The sequence below is a fragment of the Calypte anna genome, chromosome 12, assembly GCF_003957555.1.
Source record: "Calypte anna isolate BGI_N300 chromosome 12, bCalAnn1_v1.p, whole genome shotgun sequence".
Taxonomy (NCBI): domain Eukaryota; kingdom Metazoa; phylum Chordata; class Aves; order Apodiformes; family Trochilidae; genus Calypte; species Calypte anna.
The window spans coordinates 6,147,063-6,161,756 of NC_044258.1; the positions used below are offsets into that span (position 1 = coordinate 6,147,063).

General features: G+C 38.8%; 1 protein-coding gene across 2 annotated transcripts; it reads left to right on the forward strand.

The window, feature by feature from the left end:
• The first annotated feature begins 895 nt into the window (after positions 1–895).
• NEK4 (NIMA related kinase 4) lies at positions 896–14,650 on the forward strand. Of its 2 annotated transcripts, none has more exons than XM_030458165.1 (16): positions 896–1,102; positions 2,514–2,780; positions 3,658–3,855; positions 4,698–4,805; positions 5,168–5,322; positions 5,975–6,116; positions 6,736–7,158; positions 7,242–7,295; positions 7,516–7,659; positions 8,303–8,443; positions 8,807–8,870; positions 9,235–9,341; positions 10,322–10,410; positions 11,023–11,228; positions 12,821–12,954; positions 13,701–14,650. In XM_030458165.1, the coding sequence occupies exons 1-16, from the start codon at positions 1,010–1,012 to the stop codon at positions 13,791–13,793; spliced, it is 2,418 nt and encodes an 805-aa protein (XP_030314025.1). In that variant the 5' UTR covers positions 896–1,009; the 3' UTR covers positions 13,794–14,650. The 2 variants fall into 2 exon arrangements, with proteins under 2 accessions (XP_030314025.1, XP_030314026.1); XM_030458166.1 differs by having other exon boundaries at positions 10,328–10,410.
• Positions 14,651–14,694: the final 44 nt, after the last annotated feature.

A 14,694-nucleotide genomic window follows, 5' to 3' on the forward strand; every position in this document is an offset into this window, starting at 1 on the left:
TCCATACCCATTCAGTCTCTTCCTTGCTTTGTAATCTTGACCTCATTAATTCTCTGATCTTTTAAACTAATTTAATCTCCTTTGTTGCATGAAACTTTGAGGACTGGGAGTAAGATGCTCAGTGGTAGCAGTATTACATTTGATTTTTCCCAAGAGCAGGGAAACGAATTGAATGAAAGGGAAATTAAGAAGAATATGAAGAACCAAATGGATGTGAAGAGAATGCTGTCACTTTATTTGGTTTGGCACACGTGTCCTGCTTGCCCCAAGGCTCACTCACTGCCAGGTCCCAGGTTGCTGCTTACTCTGATGTCTTTTGGTTTAATGAATATCTTGATGAAAGCCTTTCCAAGCAAATCTAATGTGCAGCAATTTATGATGGCAATATCATTCAATTCTACTGTGCCAAAATACCCTGACCCTCATCATTCTAAAATAATTTATTTTTGCTTTCATCAGCCGAAGATCATTCAAAGTTTGTAGCTCACTGGCAAGTAAAACACTGACTATGCACTTTGTTTTCTTTAAACACAGAGCATATGTGGTTTTTGCATTCAATTTTACAGGGTATTTTCTGTTTTTCCTGCAGTCAGCTCTCTGGGGTAAACAGCCACGAGGGGGAAGCAAGACAGGCTCAGGAGCACCTCTGAAACCAGTCCGGACCTTTTGAAGGCAATTCCGTCCGCCCAAGGTACCAGGATTGTTGTGTGGAGCACCCGTGCTCAGCCAGGCCCCCAGGGTCCCCTCACGCCCCCGGGCTGCCCCCATCCTCCCTCAGCCTCCCTGCCCACTCCTAAGATGGCCGCCTCACCCGCTTCCAAAATGGCCGCCGCCGCGCCGGTGAGCGCCCGCATCATAGAGACGCGCGGCGTCCGCTCTGCACGCCGGCGGGCCCGCTCTCTATGGCAGCGTGGAGCCGCGGGCATCTCTATGGCAGCGGCGGCCGCGGTGCCGGGCGGGCAGGCCCCGGGCTGCGGACACTGAGCGGGCCCCTCAGGAGGGAGGGAGGATGCCCCTGGCTGCCTACTGCTTCCTCCGAGCCGTGGGGAAGGGCAGCTACGGGGAGGTGAGCCTGGTACGGCACCGGCAGGACGGCAAGCAGGTAGCGAGGGACGTGGGGAGGCGGCCGGGGGAGAGGGGAAAGAGGAGGGGGGAGGCGGCCCTGGCTCTGGGGCTGCTGCAGGGGCCGCGGCCTGACCGGGGAGAGGCACCCTGAGGCCCGGCCTGGGGATGTGGCCTGGGGGCAACTGTGACCATGGAATTGGCGTGCGACTGCAGCTCATCAAGGTATTCCTGTTTTCTGCCCGTGTTTGTGAAGGCTTTTATTAAAGGTAGAGGGTAGAGGCTTTTTTACCCCTCTCTGAATCTCAGAAAACCTCAAACAGGAAACCCCAAGATCGTCACTTTTTCTTTTCCATCCATGTAAATAAAGCTGATTATTTCAAGTTTGTTCTTCTGTTTCGTTTTGTTTTCTGATTGCTTTGCTTGCTTGCTTGCTTGTTTTTTGTTTTGTTGTTGATGTTTGCTTGTTTTGTTCTTTATATGCCTTGTTTTGGGGAGGAAAACCTGGCTCTGGTAGTCCTTTGGGTGTGAGGAAAATAAAGCTTGTTCCTCGAAGTGTGAAGCTGAGTAGTTTGCTCTCAGCTTGTTAGTGGCACTGAAGGCTTTTTAAAACCTATGCGTGGTGGAGACAAACATGATAAGGATGGAAAAAACATCTTCTGGTGTTGGCTTTCCCTGGTGTCAGCTGTGCTGGAGGAGGATTGGGCTTGAGTTTGTTGTATCTGCTGAGGCAGAACCTGGCAAAATGTTGGATATGTCGGAGTTGAAGTGCAAGCGTTTTACTGGCTTTTTGTTGGAAATTTGAAACAGTGTCTTGGCTGGCCAGAGCAGATGTGTTCAGCAGGGCCCTGAGTGTGAGGATTTATGCCCAGGGTTTGGACAGAGATGATGGGAGAAGCATTTGTGTCCAGTGGTGATCAGAGGCTGGTGTGTCCATTTTTCCTTAGAATAAAATGAAAGGGGGTTGGTTTGGTTTTCTATCAGAGAAGACTGACCTAAGTCAGGCCAGATTACTTTTATCTCTGACATCCATTGTATTTTTTTGCATATGGCTGCATACTTTCCCTACTGTTAAAGTTAGTATTGAAATGGCCCATTTTGAGAATACAGTCAGGAAGAAATGAATGATAGATACACATTTAAAATGAGAGTGGGGAAAAAAAAGATAAAAATGGATATATTTACATATGGTAAAGATAAACCACAACGTTCCTGGGCACAGTTTTATTCAGGTATATGAACAGAATACACCTGTTCCCTTATTACATCTTAATGGCATAAATGATGTATAGCTGCTAGACAAGTTGCAGTCTCCATATAGAATAACATGGAGATTTCACATACTGTATTTTCTTTAGATTCGGGGAATTCCTTAAGGCTTCTGTGTTTCTTTATCCTTTCTGTTAATTTTATTTCATTTCTCATGATATATCTTGCAAAATCTTTTACAGTATGTCATCAAAAAGTTAAACCTTAAAAATGCTTCCAACCGAGAGAGGAAAGCAGCAGAACAAGAGGCACAGTTGCTGTCCCAGTTGAAACACCCAAACATAGTCACCTACAGAGAGTCCTGGCAGGGGGAAGATGGCCTCTTATACATTGTCATGGGCTTCTGTGAGGGAGGAGATCTGTACCACAAACTGAAAGAGCAGAAAGGCAAGCTTTTGCCTGAGAATCAGGTGGTGGAGTGGTTTGTCCAGATTGCCATGGCACTGCAGGTAAAATGAAGTATAATTTTCTCACCTTCAGATATAAATGTAAATTTAGCTCTGTCTGCATTTAAAAGTCCACATTTAGGCTACAGACTTTGAATTCCAGTTTGGCTGGGTTAGCATCTAAATAAAATGGGTATTAGTACAAAAAAGATGTTCACAGGGCCTTGCAGTCAAATGAGCAACTTCAGATAAGAAATTACTTTCATATTTTATGTATACACCTCTGTATGCCTGGAGGCAGTGGCACCCTCCAGGGTGTTGCAGTTCTAGTCTGAAACACTTCTCTGGCTTTAGATTAACTCTACAAAATGTAGCTTTTTTTTTTAAAAAAAAAGATCATTTCAGAAGCATTTTGTATTCCATGGTGTTGCTGGATTTTTTACGTGGTAGAAATTGGACAGAAAATTGTCTTAAAAGCTGCCTGTTGTGATCAGACATACACAGGTCTACACATCACCTGTTCTTTTTTATTATAAGATTAATTTTCTTCTGTGTTTATACAAAGCTCACATCATATTTTCCACTGGACTTTTCTACTTAAGGCTAAGAAATGATTGTCAAGAAGTGGAGGCATCAGGAAGTGAGTTAAAGCCTGGGTCTTAACATTTTATTTCCCTTTTTCCGATGGCTTGTTAGAGCCACATATGGAGGTTTTGCTAAAGCAGTGCCACGTTTGGGGTCTGTACCTGGATCAGTCATTCTTAGGGTTAATTCACCAATGTTACCCCTTGTAGAGGCACACCTGCCTTTGATAGTAATGTATGTGTTTTTCTGCATTTGTATTTTCTTCCTTTGGTTTGTGCAACGTGGGTTTATTTTTTTTAGTGTAAAAGAACCCATAGGAGTTAACTATTTAAATGTTTATTTTTTTTCCCCCCAGTATTTACATGAAAAGCACATTCTGCACAGAGATCTCAAAACTCAAAATGTTTTCCTGACAAGAACAAATATCATTAAAGTGGGTGACCTGGGAATAGCCAGAGTGTTGGAAAACAAATACGACATGGCCAGCACTCTCATAGGCACACCTTACTACATGAGCCCTGAACTCTTCTCTAACAAACCTTACAACTACAAGGTAGAGTATGTTCATGCAAATGTCATTTCTGTTTCATTAGGCAACTTACTTTGTCAGAGAATGTTACAGTCTTATCAGTTGTTTGTAATTTCCTATTGCTTTGAACTCTTTGTAATGTCCATGAAGATCAAATGAAAACGTAGGAGAGAGATTTGCAGGAACCTTTGTTTCTGGAGCTCTGTTTGCTGCAGGAGCTGGGAATTTGTTTCATGGGTTAACTTGTCACAGTCAGGTGTTCAGCAGGCTGCCAGTGCAAACAAAAGCATCAGTCTGGTAGAGAGCTGCATCTTCTAAATTTGTTATTTAGCAGACAGGAAGCTTTATACTCTAAAGTCTGTGTTAGACATAGCAGCATCATTAAAAATAAGTCAAAATTTTAAGTGGAGAAACAAGCAATGCTTCTGTGAATTTAAAATATAACAAAGAAAGCAAAGATGCTTTTGTATACCTGTTCAGCTCTTGTTGTAAACCACATGCACCATAAATATGAGTGCAGTGAGCAGGAGCTGGAGGGAATTTGTTCTTCCCATGAAATTGAAAAGATTTTCATTTGCCACTCAGAACCAATGTTGTACTTAAAAAGAAACCAAACGAAAACCACTGCAAATGGTAACTTTCTACACCTCTTTTCTGAAAAATCTGGTGATACTTGGAGAAAATAATTTAATTGATGAAAATTAGAAACAAAGGAGTGAGACTGAAGGCAAAAGTTTGCAATGGAGTTTGGTCTTGATTCGTTTACAGTGTTTAAAGACATCTTTGGAAGCAGGTGATGATGTCTGGAGATAAAGGTTCAACAATTACTATAAGAGTCCCATAACTTTTTTTTATTTATTTTTCAGTCTGATGTTTGGGCACTAGGCTGCTGTGTGTATGAAATGGCCACACTGAAACATGCCTTTAATGCTAAAGACATGAACTCCTTGGTTTATCGAATTATTGAAGGAAAGGTAAAAGCTTTTAACATTGTTTTTCATCCATGCTTGGATTTTCTGTCTAAAACTTCATAGAATCATAGAATTCCCTGGGTTGGAAGGGACCTCAGAGATCATCAAGTCCAACCCTTGATCCACTAGTGCTGCAGTTACTAGACCATGGCACTTGAGATTATGAACAGCTGTAAGGAAATCACTTAAGAGTTTCTGTATTCTGTTTGATGTCAAGCACTTGGGAAACTTTCAGCATACAAATAATGGGTTTATTTTTTATGCAAAGTACATAGCTGAATATAATTGCTGTGCATAATTAATCTAGCAGTAGCCCCTATTGCCAGGTCTGTTAAATAATATCAGACTTCCCTTGCCTTTTTCAGTTGCCACCCATGCCAAAGGATTACAGCCCACAGTTGGTAGAAATAATAAGAACTATGCTCAGTAAAAAACCTGAAGAAAGACCTAGTGTGAGAAGCATACTACGACAGCCATATATCAAGCACCAAATTTCTTTGTTTTTGGAAGCCACAAAGGCGTAAGATTCTTTCATTTTAGGGATTATATGCAAAATATTCATGTTACTGTGGTCTTTATTTCACTATTTTTCCTGTTTTGTGTAGCAGGATAAAATTATTTTTGTTGTATGCAGTTCCAAGCGTGTGAAGAGATGAGTTTCTTTAGATTCTTTCATAGAAGGGAATTAGAGTGGAAACTAGGATTTTCTACAGGTGTATAGCAAATCTGTGTAATGGTTAGAATTACACAGCTTATTCAGACAGAGAAAAAAAAAAAGTAGCACCCATATTTTCAAGGGAGTGAGATGAATTATAGATCTTTCCATGTGGCTCTTTGAGGCCATTTATGACCTGAGAGTAGTAGTACCAAGTTCCTTTTGATATCCACTGATAATTTTCTTTGTCAGGTTTAGTAAATTTTTTTTACTTCTTCCAGGTAGCACAGATCTTAGTGCTTTATAGAACAAGTGTACATTACTGGCAGTCTAAATGGTGTTTTTATAAATTCATTTGTGAAGATGAAAATGAGTATGTTGTGCATGATCTGTTGAAAGAGCCGAGTATCTTACACATCTGTATGTAAGATGTTTTGTGGATTTTTAAAATTATCATAATATAAGAAGAAGGTCTCGTTGATGGTGACTGAATGAGCAACTTTTATTTTCTTTACAGGAAAGCAGCCAGATGTCAAAAGAAAACTGTGAATTCTCAATCTAAAGATCAGTGTTCCGTGGTCACAGTAAAGAATGAATCTCACAGCAGGAATGTTACACACCAAAATCACTCCTCTGAGCAAGCCAGGAAATACAAAGTCGTGAGAGACATGTTTTTTCTTTTTGAAGAAACAAACAAACCAACCAACCCTACTTGCTTATTCTAGAGAAAAAGCTCAGTTTTATACGAAGTGGCTTGAGCATTCAAGAGAACAAAGAACCCAGATTCCTACCAATGTGTAAAATTCAAATTAAGGAAGAAATTGTGTTTAAGCAAGACTGGCAATAAATAAACAGCTGTGGATCAGTAAAACTGAAACTGTATAGCTCTTTAACTATAAGAAAATCTGGTTTTTTTCATTTGTGGGTCATTATGTGAATTACTCATTTGAAGTCAAATGTGTTTTTGAATATTTGATTGCAGTTGGTAAAAATTTTAAAATATGTTTTGGACTGGAAAGAACTTACTGTAGTTACAACCAAAAATTCTTTGTTTTTGGAATTCTTTCCAGTGGTTAGGACAAATCTTCTGTAATGATTAATCTTAAGTCTTCAATGCTGAATTGAATGTATGTTTTTCCATTTGTAATTCAGTATAATTTAATTGCAGTTTATGTATTGCTGTAGGTTAATGATTTGCATTAGGTGCTTAGAGTATTCTTTCATATATAATACCCAAAAAGTAATCTATTTTTTTGTTTGTTTTCTATTTAATTGTAGAATGAAGAAGATTGCATCATCAAATGTAAGGTCTCCAAATTTTATCCCTTGGAGAAACCAGCTGTTGAACTGGAAAGAAAACCAAGCAGTAATGATTTGAACAACTTGGGAGACTCCTTAGCTACAGTTAGTGAAGTGGATATTGATATGTTGCCATCTGAAAGGATGAAGTATGGAAGTGAGAAGTGTGGCAGTGAGCATATTCCAGAAAATAATAAAGCAGAATATTTAAATGTTCCAGAGAATTCTAAAATAATATGTGATAGTCCAACAGTTAAGGAAGATGGATTGCAGCAAGGAGCAAAGCAAGCTTTTAAAGTTGAAAATGTTGAATCTAAGCAGTCCTCTGCTTATACTACAGAAGATGATGACACTTTGAAGCTCCTGCAGCCTGTATCAAAAGACCAAAGGCAAACTGATGTGGTAATGCATTTATGCTTACTTGAAAGAAACTTTGAAACTTTTCTGTACACTCTTTTCTAATGAGAAGTCATTATCTATTGTAGAGCTTGGATTCTACAGAGAAGCTGCTAGAACCATTTGTTCCTGTTGTAATTCAAGTAAGTGTCCTTGGAAGTTTCAGTAGCTAAAAAATGCTGGTACAGCAAGTATTAATTTTCTGTCTATCAAGTAAAGATTTATTGTGGTTGTGGCTGTGATACATCAAGGTGGATGTAGTCTAATTACTGAAGTGGCCTGTGCTGACTTTTAAAAAAACTGTATATGAATAAATCTGGAATTGTTATGTCTACATTTAAAATAAATACTTTTACTTTTTAGGATGACATCTGTCACAGAGCTTCAGGAGATGCTCAGGAAAAAATTACTTCCCATTTACAGCCTCATAGTTCTGTCAGTGAACCATCCCTCTCACGGCAGCGGTGGCAGAAGAAAAGGGAGTTGGCTGAAGTCTGTTCAGAGAAGGTGCAGATACTCAAAAAATAATTACCCACTTTCCTTTAAGGCTCCTGCATTTTTTACTCTTTAAAAGTGGGACATATTTCTTAAAAAAGGGTGGGTGGTTTAGTGCTGTTCTTGTTTTGTGTGTGTCTGTATAACTTTGCTGGTAACAAAATGCAGAACTCTCAAGATGTCCTTTAGAAGCCATCTGTGTAGATCTCTGAAAAGCTCAATACCCCTTGCAGGTGTGAGGTGGGTACAGTGAGACCCAGTGAACTCTGTGGGCTTCTCCTTTGCTGGGCTCCCATCTTCCCTACCAGTTTCCATCAGGACTTCTCACTGTGTGTGACTACAAAACATGTAGCAGTACTTTTTCTGACTGTTGTGGATAAGGCTGCTTGTGGTGGGTAGTAGATTACTACTGCTTTACAACAGACTCATGTAGTGGCTGCCCTGGGCTTATGGGTGCAAACTCTAGGATGAAAATCTTTGCATGCACATAAGACAGGGTTCCTGTTAGTGGTGAAATTGGGAGATTTGAAGAAGTTACAGCAGGATCCAAGACCTCTTGCATTCAGCTTTGCTATGGAAGAATGTCTTCTAGATTGCAGGGTACTTTTCACTTTTAATACCAAAGGTATAAATTCTTGGTCACTTCTCTTTCAAGTCCAGAGCAGCTGCTCCTCGGCCTTTACCTTCTCCTGCTGATGGGAACACAAAGACAGCACAGAGGTGTGCAGAGCAGCGTGGTGCTGAGGCCTCTGCATCTGTAAATAGCACCAAAACTAGTCAAGTTGCCTTTTCAAAGGTTAGTGCTGAATACTGTGTCAACTTTTTTTTGTCTCATGTTCCTTCTGAGCTGTTTGTTGTCTGTGAACACACAAAGAGTAAAAAAAAGTATAGAGCTTCCTACTAAATGGAAGTTCTTCCAGGCATCTGGGCAGTGCTGGATGAGGGGCCCTTGCTGGGCTGTGGGGGTCAGAAGCTCCTTTTCCAGAGTGCTTATTAGTCTCACTGAGAGAGACCATTCTGTAAAATAAGTAAATAAGCATTTTTAGATGATGAGAAGGTCTACTGTTTTCAGTTGTAAAGGATTTTTTGCTTTATAGTGGATTAGATAAAAGCCATTATGACACTTGCTAATTAACATAACACTTAACTTCTTCTGTAGGAGCGGCCCTTGTCAGCCCGAGAGCGAAGGAGGCTAAAGCAGTCTCAGGAGATGTTTCCTGCTGGTAATTTTATGTTTGTGTGTTAATATTTTATATTTAATCAGGCTAATAACTTCTATTGAAAAAATTGTAACTTGTCTGTTCTTCATTACTGTCCTCAGAAAGATGCACTAAGGGTCTTGTTCTGTGTAAAATAAGAATTTAATTTAGACTGTATTTTTCTTCTTATTATTCAGTTATTTTCAGTTGTGTTTAGCAGTGGCAGCTTGTCTTTGAAATGTACATGAAATGCAGAATATAGAACCTGCAGTATTTTTTCTTAGCAAACTACCTTCTGCCAGGTGATCGACTTTCTTACATGAGCATGAAACTAATTCAAAATACATGCATCTAAGTTGTAAATATTGTAAAAATGTCATCCTTCTAGTGGTTCCAGCAAGACGAACGCCAAGTAGTGCAGTAGTTGAAGCAAAATCACATGTGGAAAATCATGTAAAAGTTGTTCAGTCCACGTCAGATCCCAGTATTTCTCAGGTAAACTGGGGTCATCTGCCTTTGAAATATTAAAATGCAGCACAATTTGGGAAGTGATTAAAAAAAAAAATCTGTGATTTTCTACTGATTGTTAAAGGCTCTTAATAAATCACTTTTTTTTTTTTTTTTTTTTTTTTCTTCTCCCCCCCGAGGGAAAAAGTTTATCCTGAACTATGCTTTAGTTACAGATCAATAGTATGCTTTAAATTTCTGTTAGCAGCACAAACACACTGCCTGGTACATCTCATTTTGCTGGTGGTGTTTGAACATTTTTAATTTTTTTAAATCTGCACTCCTGTTAAGTGCAAACGTTTATGTCCTGGCCATAAGGAATGCCCATCACATCAGTAGATGAAAAGTGAACAGTTTCTGTTTATGTTCTCTTACTTGTCTAACTAGAAAGTCTTTTCTACGGTGTTAAACACACATTTGGCAATCTTCTGCAATGTGAAGGGAACATTATTAATACCAATAATAAAGAAAAGTAACAGTGAAGAACTTCTGCATGTTAGGTACTGAACACAGGACTGCAAAGACACCAGTGGTTAAAATTTGTGTTTACTTTAGGGAATGTTGGGAACTTATTGAGCTGATAGAAGTTTACTTAAGTACTATTTAAAAATTTATATTAAAGACAAAGAGATGGGCTAAGGGCAGTGCTTCTAATATAATCAGCAAAGGACTGACATGGATACATGGTTTGTTTTTAATAGAGGCAGTTGTTGAAGCAGTTACAGTGGCTAAAACTGCATGACTGAGATGTAATGCTGGTCACATAAGCTTTTCATAGTGTGTTGATGATGTCCTGTATAGCTTGGTTTTAAAACAAAAGGTTACACCTTTTAAATAATATCAAGCTGAGTCTGTAAAAAGATGATTGTTTAAAGTGTTTCTTCTGTGTGAGAACAGCAAGTCATGCCATACTGCTAAATTACTTTCAGCTATTAAGATTTTTGTCATTTTGTTCCCTCCTCACTTAGAAAAAGAGAGAGACCCATTGCTTGTCTGATGATGATTTAAGCTCTTCCACAAGCTCTACAGATAAATCTGATGGTGATTCCAAGGCGAGGTAACTATTTTGCATTCAATGCTTTATTGGACCTTGACTTGGGGTGGGGAAAATCATGTCAGAAATTACTTTCAAACTTTATCCTTATGTACTCAGTGATTGGAGAAGTATGTGATGGAGAAAGAAAATGAACTCCATTTAACTGTTGTCTCTTAGTGACTATGAACTTCCTATGCAGAAGTTTCTGGGACATGTGGTTGTTTAACTCTGTTTTCTGTCACCTGTAGCTTGCCAGGAGACCAGTCTTCCAGCACCCAAGGACATACATTGTCAAGGTGCAATAAAAGCATGAGTTAGGTGCCAATACACTTCCTTTCCACTGTGAATGAGGCTGAGTTTATTTCTGATTTTTTTTTCAGTAAAAGCAGTTTTCAAAAAAATGCTGTTTGTTGCATTACCACAGATCCAGGTACACAGGGAGCAGTAGCCAATAGGATTGTGAATTGTTGTGAGGTGAATGGCTCTGACCCTCTGTTAGATTAAATGTTGCTATTGCTAAAACTGCACCACAAGAAGTAATTTAACATGGAATACGTAGCTGGACTCTGAATGTAAGATGGGAGCTGCATGTTGAATGGTGACTGAGTTAATGTCTTTCTTCTCCTTTCTTAGAAAAAGCAGCATGAATGAAATGAACGACTTGGTGCAGCTAATGACAAGGACACTGAAAATGGACTCCAAGGAGAACTCTGAACACTGTGTATCCTCACATCCAGCTCCAGAGTTTAAACTTCATAGAAGATATCGAGACACTTTGATTTTGCATGGAAAATCACCTGATGAATCTAAGGAGTTTAAGTTTGAAGATATTTCTTCAGGTCTGTTGCCATGTTATTGCTTTAAATGAATGGTTATCAGCTGCAAATTACCAAAGAAAATCTGCTAGTGGGCAACAGATGACTATCCACTTCTGCTTCTCAAGTCCAAGCAATGCTTACAGAAGTAACCATCCTTCTAAATAATTTTGTGTGCAAAACTGCTCTAGTTGTGGTTTACTTGCCACTGAAGGGAATGCGCAATTGATCTGTGTAATTAATGTCATTAGTGAAGAGAGGAAGCTGGTGTGCAGTATGATTTTTTTCCCCATGTGACTTATACTCAGAAGCTTCCAAAATGAACAATTGGAGTTGAGTATTTTGAAATTGGTTTTAAGGCATTCAAACAACTTGATAACTGTAAATCTGTGAATTATGGAAGGAGCTGAAATTCTACACAAAGCATTAAACACAGTAACACAGTGGAGATTTGGCTGATTACAGAAATTCATCTTCACTGCACAACTTGTGCAGGCTTATTTTTCCTGCAGATACAGGTGCAAGAATCAAATCACTTTTCATATTGAGAGTCTGGTTTAAGTAGGTGTATGTGTTCTAGAAAGCTACAAAAGGTTTTGTTTGTTATGACTGCACTTACTATGCAAGGAGAACAAGTGAAAAATCTGAGGTTAGGTTTTTGAACCTCAGACCTTGTTGTGCTTATTGTTTTAAATAGGGATTCTACTTGTAACTAGCCTGGTGATAGGCAGAGCAGTGGGAGAACTCTGAATATTACTCTGGGAAGCTGATACTGCATACCTAAAGTAAAATACATTGACAGAGTTTATCTCTAAACAAGTACAACAGAATGTTGAAGGTACAAATTTCAGTGGTATTTTATTTTTTCTGGTTTTCTCACTCTGAAATGCTGTATTGGGAGATCATTCAGGTATTTACGTACTACCATTTGGAATGTCAGGGCCACAGCATTTCTAAGCTGAACCTTACTGTCATATCAGACAGTTTATTTTCAGAAGGTTTTCCACCCTATGGAAGGAGTGTTGGTGATTTCAGTGTCTGAAAGACCAAGCTGGTGTTCTCAGTTCTGTTCCTAATGGAGGCCTCGCCTTATAAAATAATTTCTTCCTTGTTGGCTCCTTCAGGTGAGGAACAGAGGGTTCAAAAGCTGTTGAAAAAAATGTGTAGATGGCAGAAACCATGCCATTAGTGTTTTACAGTGATTAAATGTTGTGTTGGTTTTGGTGGTTTTTTTTTTTACATTTGCTGTAAGTACAAGTGATCGAATTATTGAAATATTTGGGTGGTGGTGTAGTATTAGAGAATAGTTCTTATTCAGAAATTACTTGTAGTATACAGGAACCACTAAAACAAAGTTGCAGGGCCCTAACTGTGAAAATTGTGTCTGCATTGACTTTGTACTGTCCAGTATCTTGAAGAGTTGGCACCTGAGTGCTTCTGATTTACCATGTTTGTTGATGGTTCTAGCTAGTCAGCACAGATAAGCATTTATTGCATAGGATCAGCTGGAATTCTGTGGTAATACAATATCATCTGATATTCTTCTGCACAGAGTACAAAAATTGACTATAGTGAGAGCTATTGTTGATCTAACATTGATCTGTTTTTTTTAATAGATATTTTATCAGTTCCTGACAAGATTAAGAGAATGGTTGAAATCCTGAGATCTGATGTGGTGCAAGGATTGGGAGTGCAACTTCTTGAGAAGGTGTACAGCATCATGGAAGAAGAAGATGAATTGAAAAGAGAGGTGAATGGTTTTCATATTAAAATTGTTTAATATCTTTATAAACCAAAGTAAATGAGCAGGGTCTACTCTCTCCCCCTCTCTTTTTATATATTGATATAGTAGTGCAGACCTTGACTTCAAAAAGCATTAGGTAGTCATTGGTAGGCAAGGACCTAAGTATGTTTTAATTCTTTATCTTAAAAAGTCTGACTCTGAAGGTGGCAGAGATAAACTCTGCCAACGTGTTTTACTTTAGCTATGTTCAGCTAGAAGTTCTTCAGAGAGCTTTAGCACTGTTCTGTGATGTATGTAATGGAGGAAGATGCATGGGATGCAAGTAATTTCACTGTGGGCTATTTGTCTAGTAATAATTCCTTCTGAACTGTAATTTTTGCCTTCACATTGCTTTACCTAAATGCTTCATTATGTCCCAAGTGAGAAACAGTTCAATGTCTGTTTCTAATAGAGGTGGGAGAGAAATACCTCCAGCACATTTGATTCAGACCTTGGTTACAAATAAAATACTGCATCAGTCAGCATATCCTGTGAAGATCTGATTTGTATTTTAAATTGTTGAGCAAGATTTGGAACACTCTTGCCTTCAGACAACAAAGAATCTTCCATTTTAATTCCCTGCTATCTATGTTGTCAGACTTCAATGCTGCTTTCAACTGACTGCTTTGATTTTGGTTTGTTTTCTTTCTTTCTTTGTTGTTGCTCTCCACATTAATAAACTTTGTGGGGTTTTCTTTGTGTGTTCTAAATAGCTGCAGCTGCGGGAGCACATGGGAGACAAGTATGCAAGTTACAGTGCCAAGGCACGGCACCTGAAATTTCTGGAAGAAAATGTGAAGTTCTGACCAGAACTCTTTCCTTAAAGAAAAGAACTCTTTTATAGCTCGTTTGACAAATTGGAGCTGCTTACAAAGTACGTTTATCCATCAGCCTCCCTTGTTGGGATAAGGTGGTGGACTTGAAAAAATGTTATAGTTCATAGCAATATGTTAAAATGTGAACAAGGCTATCACCGTCTCAGAAGAGAAACTGTTTAGTTTGTATTCTCTCAACCTTTTAAACTTGCTTTTTATAGATGCAATGAGGGATGAATAACAAGTTTTGTGTACAAAGAAGTGTCAAAAAAAGATGTTTTTGAATTTTTCCTAGCAAAAGTTTTTTTATGGTCATATACTAATTATGGTAACAAATCAATGCCTAGACTTAGATGCATAAGGCATCCATTACATCAAACAGATGTGAAAATTTAGCAGGTGGAAACAATTACTAGTTTTTGTAGCAACAAAAGTCCTCCAGGTTCTTTAAACTGTGAAGATGAAGTGCTAAAGAGGGTGGCTGCCTTTAAGCAGAGCCTTTGCTTTTGTGTCTTATTGCTAAGGCAGTCACCAAGATGATGGAAAGTATTTAGTAACTGGACAAAGTCTGACCATGTCTGAAAGGACCACAGGCATGGATACCATGGTCCCAGCTGGAGAAATCCCTTTGCCTTACAAATACTAATTCCTTTTAGGAATGAAAGTGCCCAAGACCAGGGTCACTCAGAGAAACAGGCATCTTGGCTATTTCCTTTCTCTGCATCTAGATCATGCTGCTGCATTTGTCCAGGCATTATCATGTAGCATCACCACAGAAAAGTCATGATCTTTTTAAAGGATAAAGCATTAAAAGGGATTTGAATTCGTAAAATAAAATTTTCAATACACAATTTGTCTCTTTCCCTGCTTCTGTCTTAAATATTGTAACCTT